Below are 13,701 nucleotides of genomic sequence, written 5' to 3' on the forward strand. Positions count from 1 at the left end.
CAGCGTAAGTTGGTCAAACGATCGTCGTTCCTCTGACCAAAAATATAATGACTTATCTGACTAGGTGGTATGACGAAGGAAGACGTTCAACAACAAATTTTTAACAGGTGATTAATGAACGGGCGCTGATTAGAGAAGAATAATCGGTTGTATGAGTTTTAGTAGCCTAGATGATGATAAATCTTAATCGATACAGACACTAGTGTGTTAAAAATAACGGTTTGGCAGATCGATTATTATCTTGACAAATCAAATGTTACAGCAGGTGTTTAATTTGGGCATATGGATATGATTGCAATTCATTCAGTTTCGTTAATACTTTGCCATGTGGCCAAATTTTGTGCTATCTTTTTCGACTACGATTACCTAACACGATTCCCTTCATTTTTTAGTCGTACGAAATACGATTTCAGATTATTCTAATCTGTAAAAAACAGGATTAAAAGATAAACTCACCTGTTAAATATCAACTGGATTCGACGTGCCATGCGGTGAATCCCATCGGTCACAGTGTTCAACGAAGACTGATGATCGATGATCCTCGCAGCACGTGCACGAAGTTTTGCTAGCAGCTGAAGTGTACTTGTATCACGCCATCCACAGAATCTTCTTCATCTTGCGATCTTGCTGCTTCCTTCCGCACGGTCTTCCTACTGCTCTCTTCTTCCACAATATTCACCACAATTTATCGCAATCGTCCATGTTCCTTCTATGCGAAGAAAGGATTTTATCAAGCAGTCTCTAACAACCTCTAAACATCGCTGACTCTCCTCGAGGATCACTTTTCCCTCTCGACAGGGGAATCCTACGAAAGCTCGTCTCGCACAGGCTAACCCCACATGTTCCAATCAACACGAATCACTTGCTATTTGCAAGAATTCTGTTTAGAAGATCGTTACTCGAACGAACCTTTGATAAAGTCACAACGTACAGATAGCTTTTGCAAGCCGAACTCTGCTCATCTATGTTCATTATCGTGCATAGGGCTACAAGAAGGAAACCGTACAAACGTTAGAAACAACAATGATAAAAACAGGTGGCCTGTTCTCCAGAGACGGTCAAGCGCAGAGAGCCGATTTAATGTTTGTTCGAGCGTTTTTCAGAGTCTGATGTCGCGTTGGATGTCTCTTCTTCTGGCGAGAAGAGACGCAGGCAAGGAATCGAAACGCGATTCGGGGTTGCCGCGTCGTTCCTGGGGCGCAAGCTGAACGTATTCTACGAAGCGAGTAACCAAGAGACAACGCAAGATAGGGTTTCGGATCCGTGCTGGCTGGTGGTCGAGTAGTTTGTGCCTGAGAGCGCAAGCGGAGCTACGACGATCTTACTCCGTCTCCTTTCCACCGCCGCTGCTCTGTCTTTCCCTCGTGATCCCTCGTCCCTCTTTAGATCCTGCGTCGCGATCCCTCGGAGAATTTCTTTCTCTTTCGGTCGCTCGCCTTGCTAGATGGCGCCAACCAGTGATGGACTGGAATCACGGAAATTTCGAGTCTAGCGTTGCTCTTGCACCCTATTGTCTTTGATCCTGTTGCAAATCCTCGGAATCTGCAGCGAGTCGTTGATTCCGATGCGAGCACACTCCTTCCTTCTTCCTAGACTTTGTCGTTCAGTCATGAAAATCATTGAATACTCGTGAAACGTAGATTTGTTCACGATAGGATCGAGTTCCCATCGCTGCGACTAAAAATTCTTGCCTCGCTTCCTCCTTCGGCTATCTATTTATCGCGCCAGTAGCAATTACTCTTTCTTCCTCTCGCTTTCTTCTCTCTTGCCAATCTATACTTTATTTTCCTCCGTTCATTTATCGTTTCCTGGTCTTCGTCGCCACTTTCTTCCCTTTCTATTCTTTGCTTCTTCTCTTGAAGCGGTTCATCCGTTTCGGTGACCATCGCAATATCGTCCTCGTTTCATTTTTATCGATTCTCTTTCACGAAGAAACTACGTGCGTTTATGATTCGCCATTGATCTACGACTCGATGCCGATGTCGTCGTCTCCGACGGAGAAACACGACTGGCGGTCGTTCTTGCTTCGAAAGAGAGTTCTTGCATTAAGTCGCACGTGGCTACCGTCTCTCTACAATAGTTCATTCTGTATATGGCAAAGTAGACTATTCATTTTTACATGAATAGTAATGTGAAGTTAGCTCGTGATTCGCGCTCACCGATTACAGGCTATTTTAGTACAGGCTAATGCGAAATTTCTATAATATTCTTATCACATTGTTAATATACATCGACGTCTTGTGTTTTTTCAAGCGCTGCTGACGACACACGTGCAACGCCGTCCTTACGTTTTTTCGATAAAACGCGTTGCTGCATTTCTCATTTACATATTCACCTTGCAAAATGGTGCAGCAGGTGAGACCACATGCGTACGGCAACGCACCAACTTCAAAACTTTTCGTGTCAAATTAAAAGGAATGGAGAAATAAAATAAAAGCTATAAAAGCAATGAAACAGAGCAAAAATAAAAGTTAAGACGATGTGTGAAACACAACAATGTTTTTGGTTTTCCACCAAAGAAAAAGACATACTTTTCGCTATTAAACGATTCCAAAATAATTTTTTCCTTCGAAACATTTGGTGTTTTCACAGCATCGAATACCAAGTTTTAAGTTTACGAATACGAAGTTTGTACTTGTCCACCATCGTACGACACCACCATCGTTCAAAACTTACGTTTAACAGTTACCGTGTGTACTATTCATGCTGCCTCTGACAGATATAACCAAAGGTCCGAGAGAATTCGTGAAAAATTATCTATCAAACACTTGTCACAGGAGCAGTCAACACGCGATGTTGAACGTGCAGAATGATGTTCGTCGATCGGATAACTGTTACCAGATCTCCGGTAACTTTCCATCGTTAATAAATTTCAAGCGTACCAAGGCTATCAACCGTGACGTCTCTGTTCTCGTATTTTTACTTCCGTTTCTCTGGCGCGCGTCTAACGGATGCGACTTGCGCTCGGTGTTGCAGTCGCAATTGTCGTTCCACTAAAGATATGAGACGGCCTCTACCAGTTGACACTTGAACGCCTCGTCCATGAACGTTTCTTTGTAAACTATGCGATTTTTTCCGAGTATTGTGAAATGCCGATCGCGAAAAGAACGCTAGCGAGATATTAAGCGTACTTCATCTAGAACATGACGTATCTCACTTAACACAGATTCGCGTGAGGAAAGTACAAGACATCCCGCAGATATATTATTACGCTCGTTTAAAACAAATTGTTCGGACTCTACCAACGACAGAATTACTCTTAGAACACAACTGTTGTTTAATATTCCTGTAACGCAAACAGATGTTGGTAAAATTGACAAGTTCCGACAGATTTTTACTTTTACGATGCAATATTGCACGCCTTGTCGTTGATTAATGTACTATATACTATATTATATGTATAAAATACGTATAATACGTATAATACATACACACACATATATATATTAACATAAAACGTCGTTTAATATCTTTGGTTATAAATGTTGTCTGTTAGTCGAATTTATCTTGCTTCTGTTAATATCTCAGTTATTTTTGTCCATGCAAAGAACTGTGTCAGGCCAATGAACATTCCTGATATTTTGCTCCGTGCACGTTTTTTCGACCTCTAAATCTTTTTCAAAGCGAGACTGCATATTTTATTACGTATCGATCAACGTGTTTCTTATTTTCTCTGAAAACTATGTATGTACATTAAAATATTAAAAATGACAAAACTTCTAACGATATTCGAGCAAACATCGGAATGATTATGAAGCTAAAGGAAAAGAAGCAATTGGCTTCATTGGGGACTATTGGCTAGCGGCCAGAATCTTCCACAGAAAGACAGTTTGTTTAACGATGCGTATTAGAAAGAAGGCTGAAAACGGGGACGTTTGTCGTGTGGTGGAGAACGTTGCTCTGCGACGCTTTTCACGATCAGTCGTGTCGTTTACGGACGAGCACGTGCCTACTCGAGCAGACAGCCAGTCCGTAGTTTCTAGTTTGAGGATTATTAAAGGCTATCATAATGGGAATCATAGCCATGGACAAACTATGCGAAACATCGTTTTACATTCAGCTCGTTCGAGTTGCCGCTACAAAACGAATTCCGCGAAATCGTTGACGATCGTAAGTGGGCTATATGGCGACGTGAAAATATCATTTTCGACGTCGACGAAATCATCGAATTGAAATGTTATTAGCATTTTATATTTCGATTTATACAGCAAATTAAAGAGAGTCCGATGTTGTAAACGGTGTAAACAGTATATTAAGACGACTATTAATTATAATAAGGCAATCTAATTGATTAATTAAGAGAATACGACGTAGATATATCGAGAAAGATCGAGAAGTAAATCAACAAATTAAATTCTTTCGTCGCTGTACTATTCGGTAGAATGTTATTTCGGTCACCTAGGAGATAAAAAGTAAAAAACAAAATAGAAGAAAAAAATGGGAGAGTACAAGACTGGCACGGGAGATAAGATAAAGGCAGCATATTAATTGATATTTTATGCGACGGTTTGGACGAAACATTTCAACAAGTAGCCATTCGTGAGATGACGAAGGCAGCATAAAAAGCTTGATGTGCGTGCATAACTACTATAATTTCACCTGACCCAGTGAAGAAAAGAACCCAATAAAGTATCAGCGATGATAAATTTTTAATGGCCGGTTACGTCGTCTGGGCCGGTCTTTGGCTGCCCGTCAGTTCAAAAACTTAGGCGATCAAAATTCACATCTCTCGATGTTTCAACCAAGATTATTTACATCCTCGGAATAAGATACAGTGCATTAAGCGTTGCCGTGAATATCATTTCCAACAGTATGAAGATCCAATCATAACTGGTAATATGCTTTCACCATTTTCAATGATAAACGTTCGCAATTGGAAAGGTGCTCTATCTTGGCAAAAATTTAACTTACTACACAACTTTGAGAAATCGTCGTCTTTCACTGAAACACAAATTAATTACCACCGACGCTTAAGTAATCGATAGGAATGGAGTACACGGGTTAATAATTATAATTGATTGATTTATTTCAATTTAAACCAACATATATATGTATATATATACATATATATACATATATGTATTCGTACACTTTTGTAGATCAAGTGGAAGCATTTCGCTAGCGCCTCAGCTCTCCAATTCACATAAATTAATTCTAATAGATTTAATTAAATGGATAGTGTACTTACAGGTTCTAACGCAGTATCGTCCAAAAGTTTAAGGTCACTTTAAACAGAAAATCATGATCTGTAGTACAAATAAGAAGAAAGGTACGTGTACTACGTTTCTGACACGTATCTGCAAATCAATTTTCGAAACATGATATTCTGCATCAGCAAAACTTCCCATATTGTATCGTAATCTGAGATACGGAAATTTAAGGGTCAGGGAGACACTATAGAGCCGTGATAGGTTGCTGCAAGAGATTACACGGTAGGATCAAGGCGAGCATCCGCCGCACAATCAAAGATGCCGTTTTTATTCGTTTAACCGGCTATGTAGATGCCAGCCCGCGAATATTGGCCTGACCACCCGAAAGCTAATTAAAGGGTAATCGTTGCCATTTTTTCCTCTGGTATACCCTTCATCGAACACTCTTGCGGCGTAACAGCGATAATCGCGACTCTGCGGTTCATGAAGCTTGCACTCGAATATTCATTATGATTCGTCGAACAAGAACACGCGACCGGCCAATACATCGAATATAACGCGCTTCTTGCAACGTTTATGTTTGGAATTTTAATGAACACAAGATTTTCGATCAAATCTTCGCGACGAGCGTGGCGCGACACTTCCGACTGATAATACGAAAGCCTATGGTGTTTGGCGAAGGCTCGATAAATTGTATCATACGACAGATCTCGGTCGCGTGATACCGGCAATAATCTCGTAAATTATTCGCGTAATCGACCGGATTTACAGTAAATAACGATCAGCTGGAGGTACATCTCAAAATTTCGCTGTTGTAAACTGGTGTAGTGTGATCTCTGGTTGTGTTTGAATAAATTAATTTTTTCAGGGTTTTCCCATACTTTTACGTTCAAATTTCGCTTATGCGTATAGTTATTATGCGTGCTAAAGTATTCTACTTTCAGAAGAAAACGTCTAAAATATTCTACGTTCTTTTTTTTTTATTTTTTCCCTCTTTACTGTTAGTTGAATATAAAACATTTTCATTTTGCCTTAGAATAACCTGAAACGATCAAGACGGTTTACGATGCATGGTCAGTGAGCACGCTTCTTTCCGTGGATACGTGCGATATAATAATTTGTCAGTGTACAGGCTTCTTTATAAATAGACCGATGGTGTTTGCAATTTTCATCCCGCGCCACTTCCCAGTCGATTCTGATGCACTTTTTGTTTTTAGTTTCATTCTCTAGTTCCGTAGGTGGCCTATTCTGACCAATTTTTTCGTAATTTACCAAACGACCACACATCGTACAATCGATCGGTCGATGATTGATCGATATCGTCACACTATCCACCCACCGTTCCTCTGGAACACCCACAGAGAACTTGTAGCTTATTAATTTTCTCGATTAAATTTCAAACATGAGACAGCGATCTGAGCCGATCCATTGCCCTAAAAATTCATTACATCGGCCCAATTAATCCTCGTTGCTTGCTTGTCCTCGTAGTCCATTAAATTTTTATCTTGTCATGAGAAATTGGATTGTTCCCTCTCCATTCACTTTGCCTATATATCTGGCCGGCATAATCTGGCCATGTCATGAGAAATTTTTGCCTACGTGAACGTTACTGTTGCTTTAACCGTTCCATATCTCTCACCATCAGACGCAATAATGTCAAAATCGTATATATAGCAGAGTGTCGTTCCTCTTACATGAAATAAGAAATAGGGCAAATGCGCCTAACGTTGCTTATCAAATTTCAAATCGTTCTCAGCTCTCACTCTCGGATAACTAGCTCAATTCGACTATTTGATTAGAAAGTACACTCGTCATAGAAAATTTTGCCTCGATTTTAGTGTCCTTCAATTTCTATACGGAATTGAAAAAACGAAATATACGCTGAATTCGAGAAAGTGGTTTACCTAGATCTATACGTAGAGAACGTTTATAGCTTGAAGAGTACAGCAGTGAAAGGACCAGTTAATACAGACCAGTTTGATGTTTCAATCGTCGTAAAGTATCGCTTAGAACAGGGATCATTCCTCTGTAATTGGATACAAATTCTCACCAGTCGCTAATGCGTGCCTTACGTGGAGAATGCCATAAATTTGGCCAAGAGATAGACTTTGACAAACGAGGAATTCTCGCTGAAGACGCGCAAACAGGAATTTCGATAACGAATCACCACTCCAGTTTCTGGAGACTCTTGGCTTCTTGCAAGAGGAAAAGCAGGAGTTCGGCCAGGAGACGAAGAAGGATGCGTTTAACCTACGAGTCAGGCGATGTGGCCAGAACGTTTTTTCAGAGGATCAGATGAAAGAACCCGGCGCTGTATGAAAATTTCAGCGATGAATTCATGCTCGTAGCGGAGCAGGTTGTGCGAGATAAGTCGGAGGAGATCGTTTCGCTGGGACCACACGCAGAAACCTTTATTTTTGACGCTGGTTGGAATCATCGAGTTTCGATTCATCGTATCGTTACCACGAGTCGTCCCGATAAGCTGACGTTAGACCAGAATTTATTAGGTAATACGTTAAATCCTTTTACCTTTTAAACTCTATACGATGTTTCCTTTTATCGCGAAATACGTACGGAGAATGAGTGTCTATAGTAACGAGTATCAAGTACGATAAATTATAGAAAACATTGTTTCCTCTTCCAGATAATAATCAGAGAAGATCGTCGTAGGAAAATTCAACTTTCCCGTCCAGAGAAAAATAAACGTTTCTATAAAATTTCAAATTCAAACAAAAAGTGATATTTATTAACTTAATTAATTTGTAATATAAATGCAAAAATGTAATAAAATGTTTTTATAAAATATCTGTCTCTTTTGAATGGTACAACGAGGAATATTTCTATTTCAAAAATGTATTACTTTCAACAGGTAATAATGTTTCGTGCAATGTGAATATGTTAATATCGAAGATAAGATCAACGTTACAGACGAATAATTTTCAATTGGTATTGAATAGGTACGAAAGTTCTGTCTATTGGTAAATAAATAGGTACAGGAACTGACAGAATTTTTCTATTCGTCTAACGTTCTCTGCTATTTTCGAGGAATTCATTGACACGGTTTTAGAAAGACGGTAAAACGGAAACAAGCGAAACATATAATGCAACAGAAGTGTGCATGGTCGCGTGAAAATAGCAAGAAACGTCACGAACAACGTGAACGCGGATGATTAGTACGTTTCCTCCAGGAAAAGAAACAGGAACGCAAGAAATCGCGACGGCAACAAAGCGTAGTTCAAGGCTCTGGCGAAGAAACGCACGATACCAACGGCAGAAATGGTACTTAAAGCAGGTCTACAGTTAGGTAACATGTGGTAAAGCGACCATCTGTCTAGGAAGCAAGTGCCAATGGAATGGCTGCCAGAACAACGACATCGTTTCTTCTTTTCCTTCTTAGGTGATGCTGCTACCTTGCAACATACGACAAGGTAGCGCACAAATTATGCCTGACTGGTTCAAGTTTAGACGATTGTATACCTAATTATTTTTCGATTACTGGCGTCTGGTTGCGAAACTAGTTTGATTGAATGCCAATGTCGCTATCTTTCGTTCCTTGGTGAAATTGATTTGGAATTGCTCTAAAAAAAAAAAAGATTCAATTTGTTCTCTTTTGTGAACAAGAGGAGGATCATCTAAGAGCAGCTGTTACAAAATCTGGATACTATTGTTATAAAACCCAATGAATGGATGATACTTCTGTACAGATGAATAGAGATTCTGTTGCCGTGAATTTACTGTCTTTCGTCTACTACGATTTATTACTTCAACTCATTTTTAATTAAAAAGAACATGCAAATAGAACTCCTACCTTGGTAGGATGAATTTCTTATTAAAAACTACTTCACTAGAATTAAAAGTCCAAGAGCAATCAATCTGTAATTGATCGTGGAGATTTTATAGACTCACAATAGTCTTTGAGGGTCCGAGTGATTTCTTCTAAAATATATATCTTTCATTTCGATTTCTTTGGTACGAGTTCTATACTCTAGTTGTTGGTAATTCTAATATTAAAAACGCTATTTCATTTCGTCGTTCGTATCCGTGAAAAGCAATTAGATAATAGCTAAGAGCATAAGTACACCACGCTACACAAACTACCTCGTTTATAACGAGTACATCCGATACTTCACAACGTCCAGCTGTTACCTATATATATTGTAAAAAAAATTGTCTTTCAAGAAACGAGATTCTTTCTTCCTTGGACACGTCTTTTCGTCAACGAGAATAACTGAAATATTTATACCGGTCTAGTTACATGGAACTCCCTGTACGAAGCAGGTAGAGCACTATAAATCAAGACAGATAGTCATCGGTCAGATGAGGAGCCAGAGATTGAGTGTAGAAACGCGCCGCGTACACTGTACGACACGAGCGTTCTCGTATTTCAAGGGATCCAGTCAGTTAACGACAGGCACGAGGCAATAAAAAGGGTTCGCTATTTGATTAACGTCGAATTTCTACCGTCTTTAGGCCAAATAACAGCGTCAGACGTTAACGACCACACGTAAACGATTTGCACGGTACTTCATAGACGCATGGTAGCATCTATACTTAATCATAAATTAGTCGCGCGACGATCGCTAGCCAATTTACACCAGGCAAACGTATTTTCGTTTGATTGGAGTCGACAGATGAGCGGGGTTCGATCGTACGTGACAATACTTGGAATTTCGACGCTTGTATTAGCTATAGATGATTGACAATGAATGTAATTATCGATAATTCGCGAGCACCTTCTAGGTGCACCTTTGAGTGGCGATTGAACAACTAAGCATAGGTTCTCTGGAAGCTGTTAATCGCAGGATGCGTTGGCAGATAAATTGAATAACGGTATGAGGCAAGGAGGCTTTTCGATAGCGAGCTTGGCGAGGTACATTATACAGTCAGAAGAACTTAAGGAAATAATAATTAGATTGCGGATGTTTATGTATCTGTGGCAACAGCGAACGTGCAAAAATATTTCCGGCTAACAAAGTGAAAATTGCAGCTGTTCCCGATTACCATTGAACGCATATTACCGAGCATAAATAGAACGAATCGGTAAATTCGCGATGTACGAGAGGAGAGTTCCGTCGACCATAATTTGCAAGGTTGCTGGCCTGAAGCTACAGGGGATCGCCGTAAGCGTGACGAGAGAACAGGTTGCCAAGAACTTTAACGATTATGAAATTTCCAAAAATAGGATATCTATTCTTGCTTTTTAGCCACACAGGTACACCAACGTATCAGGTCAGTCTCGTATATTGTTTTTGTCCAAGCAAGATCGCATAATATGATACATACCTCGTCTTTATATCCGTAACCTTATTGGTTAAAAAATCGCCTTACAGATTGTGCAATATGGTAAACATAGAATTACAGAGTTAATGATCCGTTACTTGCATGTTGTTCAATAAAGTATAAATTGAATAAGATCTCCTTATGATCTGCAATAAGAATGTTGAAGAAAATACTGGTATTGTAATACAAAGGTGTATTATCCTAACTTTGTCGACGTCTACGTACTGTAATGAAAGTTTCCAGAGACAACACGTAAAATACACTGGCTTTTAAAGTTATCGACCGTCTGGTGAACATCGTGGACAACGTGAACATTTTCACGATATTGGTTAAACGTTCGTTATTCCAGCCTGAGAGCCACTGGCTTCTGTCAAGCGTCCAGCTCTGAACGATAATTTATCATTTAAAATTCCTCATTTTTAGAAAATTCCTCTTAACACGTATCGTGCTGCGATACTTTCAATTTCATTTCTTTCGTCCATATTCTTAAATTATTTCTTTATATTCACGAGTATCATCGAGTAAACAACAATTTCATATTGGTAAAAATATTTCAAATTACTGAAATTTATATTGTTCGAATTCTTATTTGTCGAATTTTTACAGTTGAAAGTTTAAGTAATTTGTTTATCTTTTATCTGTTTACATGAAATTTTCTAAAAAAAAGTTTTGCTTTCTGAGTAAGCGTTATGCACGATACGGGACGTGTTAATCGATGCATCTAATTAACCCTTACCGCATAGTTCAGCTCGTTTCCAATCCAACAGATGTACAAGAGTTGAGATATGGCTGCGCTCAGATAAATCCCGAACTTCATGACGTCTGAGCTTTGCCCTCCGACCTGTACGAAAGATGCAAATCTATCACGATCTGATCAGTACATTCGACCATCATGTCTTACCACGACAGCCTGGAAACCACTCAGGCAAATAATCGAAGTACTCGAAAGCATCTGAATGAACATACTCAAGTTGAAAAGTTTGTTGTAATCGTTGGTCATACACACTAACCGCTGATAAAATTGAAAGCACGTCTTATACCGGTAGAGAAATCTATTGTTCAGTTTCTTTCTATTGAAACGAATATTCGCGTGAATGCGTTCGTCATAACTCTCGACCGTCTGTAAAGACAAGTTCACGATACAATGAAGATTTGACACGTTATAAATGAAAATTAACCCGCGCTGTAAACGTGTTTATGGTACCCTTAAAGCGTAAATGTGGATCTTTCATATTCAATGGGTTTTTCAGTTAATAGTTCTTAAACAATTTTCAAACGAATCACATGACGTCTTTGTATATTCTAAATTAAAATTATTATACAATTTTTGATAAATAATCTGTTTAAATATGTTAGACATATAGTGAATAGTATAAAGTAAAACCTTATGTTTTGTTCGTTATGTTATGTTCTAATTAGCCCGAATATGAAAGACATAGTAAGACACGTATACATGGTAAGGATCAAATATCATTTTCTTACATGCTCCTTCGTTTCGATTCCACAATTTTCAAAATTTACATTCAACATATCGAATAATACAGTAAGCAAGGTGCAGATCATAACCACAAAACTGTCTATTCCAATTATTCCCAATAAACCGCCGAAAACAGCGCACGTTTCTATAACCAAACTTATCTCGTGCCAAGGTGATATCGTAGTATTGAAAGGATACTTTGCTCTGATCAACAAACCGTCCTCCATCGGTGAGAAAAATAACAAAGCGGTTCCTAATATAGATCCTAACGCGGTAAACCCATAGAATATCATTTTACTTTGTACTTGATGCTTTTCGATAATTTCCTTGATATATTCGACTTCTATAAAGAATATCGTATAGTTAATTAACTAGAGAAGACCAGTAGATAACTCGGTGCTGATATTTCATAGTTTTAGTTTGCTAGCGTACGAAAGAATTTCGCTATAGAAACAAGCGAACAAGTCTAGTTGAAATGTTGCATATTGCAAAAGGCAAGTATGCAAGACACGACAACGTGAAATGTGCCGAGTAATTCTGAATAAGTCCCTGGTAGAGAATGCTTGACGGAAAAACGCCGTGAAAAAGATTGGCAGAATGGGCCGTGAAAAAGTGATCAAATAGACCTGAATTAATGATCTCAGCGGACGTCATTCGCTGCGTCACTTTAGTATCCAAGATACGTCTCTCCGTCTATGCTCTTGTTTTCACCTAACAAGAGGCATGCCCTCTCCACAAGAGACAGTTCGTGTAGTCTACCGCGTCGATGGAGTGAAATGGTAAAGTATGAAGTGCATTGAGCTATGTCACAGAACATATCGATGTCACTTCATGAAATATTGCACGAATAATTGTTTAAAGCAAACGTTATCGATCATTTCATGTAGTAATGTTTACGGCAAATGTTAATTATTATGTATAAATATCAAATATTAACTATAGAATCAGCCAAACAATTTTTTTGTTCAATCTAATCTTTAACTCCAAATTTTATGTATAAAAACGAAACTTTACATTTTTCCCCATCACTGTCTTGTATACAAATGAGATTGAGAGGTTTGAATCCGAAGATATTCCAATAAAAACTCTTACAGTTATGTCACAAAACATAGCATAATTTATAACATATTATGCGATAATTAGATTGCGCGCTTTTCATCAAATGTGTCTAATTTTAAATTGTTTCTACTCACCGGAAAATTCGCAGAGATCGTCGGTACATTTTAACGTTTCGTCCAATAGTTTGGTTATTCCTTTCTGACGAAATTGCAAATTCATCGCCTTATATATAACAACGAAAATTCCTGCAAAAATACAGCCATCGTCGGTGCTGATCGGTAAGTTGTCCCGGTTCACATAAATATCCAGGAACAGAGTGATTGCGAAGATGTACATAGCTATCAGCATCCATATCTTGTATACGAAGTAGGCACAGTTTAAAAACGCTGAACTTGAATCAATTTCTCCGAGGCCACTGTACCTATAAACAAAACGGCGCACTTGCTTCATTAAATATGTATATCATTTCATAAATATTCTTGATAATAATTAACAAATTTCCTATCAGTAATTCTACTATTATTCATAAGAGTTATACCGGTCGAGAAACTGTATATATGAACGACAAATTTATTATCACGATTCTCACTTAATATAGCTAATCTCAAGATTTATTAATTTTCGAAAGGGTTTCATCCATTCGTGACCTGGCTCTTGAGCCATCTTAATGTAGCTTGTTCTCCCACGACTCAAAGAATAAAAATGTTTTCTCATAGGTAAAGTCACCAAGTCATC

The 13,701-nt window shown here is 38.6% G+C and overlaps 2 protein-coding genes across 2 annotated transcripts in view; both read right to left on the bottom strand.

Moving 5' to 3' along the window:
• The window catches only part of LOC100744435, a 68,087-nt gene extending 64,898 nt beyond the window's left edge, over positions 1-3,189 (bottom strand). Inside the window, exon 1 of the mRNA XM_012394183.3 lies at positions 457-3,189. The gene's annotated coding sequence lies outside the window, so the exon portion shown is untranslated. The remainder of the gene's footprint in view (positions 1-456) is intronic.
• A 6,952-nt stretch (positions 3,190-10,141) lies between these two features.
• On the bottom strand, positions 10,142-13,628 carry LOC100744794. The gene is made up of 5 exons (XM_033324927.1): positions 13,101-13,628; positions 11,913-12,250; positions 11,332-11,613; positions 11,167-11,271; positions 10,142-10,814 (listed from the first exon to the last, which is right to left on the bottom strand). Exons 1-5 carry the CDS (start codon positions 13,414-13,416, stop codon positions 10,632-10,634), a joined length of 1,224 nt encoding a protein of 407 aa, XP_033180818.1. The 5' UTR covers positions 13,417-13,628; the 3' UTR covers positions 10,142-10,631.
• Between the last annotated feature and the right edge of the window lie 73 nt (positions 13,629-13,701).

The sequence above is a fragment of the Bombus impatiens genome, unplaced genomic scaffold, assembly GCF_000188095.3.
Source record: "Bombus impatiens unplaced genomic scaffold, BIMP_2.2 scf_0080, whole genome shotgun sequence".
Lineage (NCBI taxonomy): Eukaryota > Metazoa > Arthropoda > Insecta > Hymenoptera > Apidae > Bombus > Bombus impatiens.

Coding starts and splice junctions, on each gene's coding strand:
- LOC100744794 (XM_033324927.1), bottom strand. CDS start 13,416: ATGAAGCAAGTGCGCCGTTTTGTTTATAGGTACAGTGGCCTCGGAGAA. Junction 11,614..11,912: donor GAATCGAAACGAAGGAGCAT/GTAAGAAAATGA, acceptor ACACGTTTACAG/CGCGGGTTAATTTTCATTTA. Junction 11,272..11,331: donor GTGGTTTCCAGGCTGTCGTG/GTAAGACATGAT, acceptor TCTTTCGTACAG/GTCGGAGGGCAAAGCTCAGA.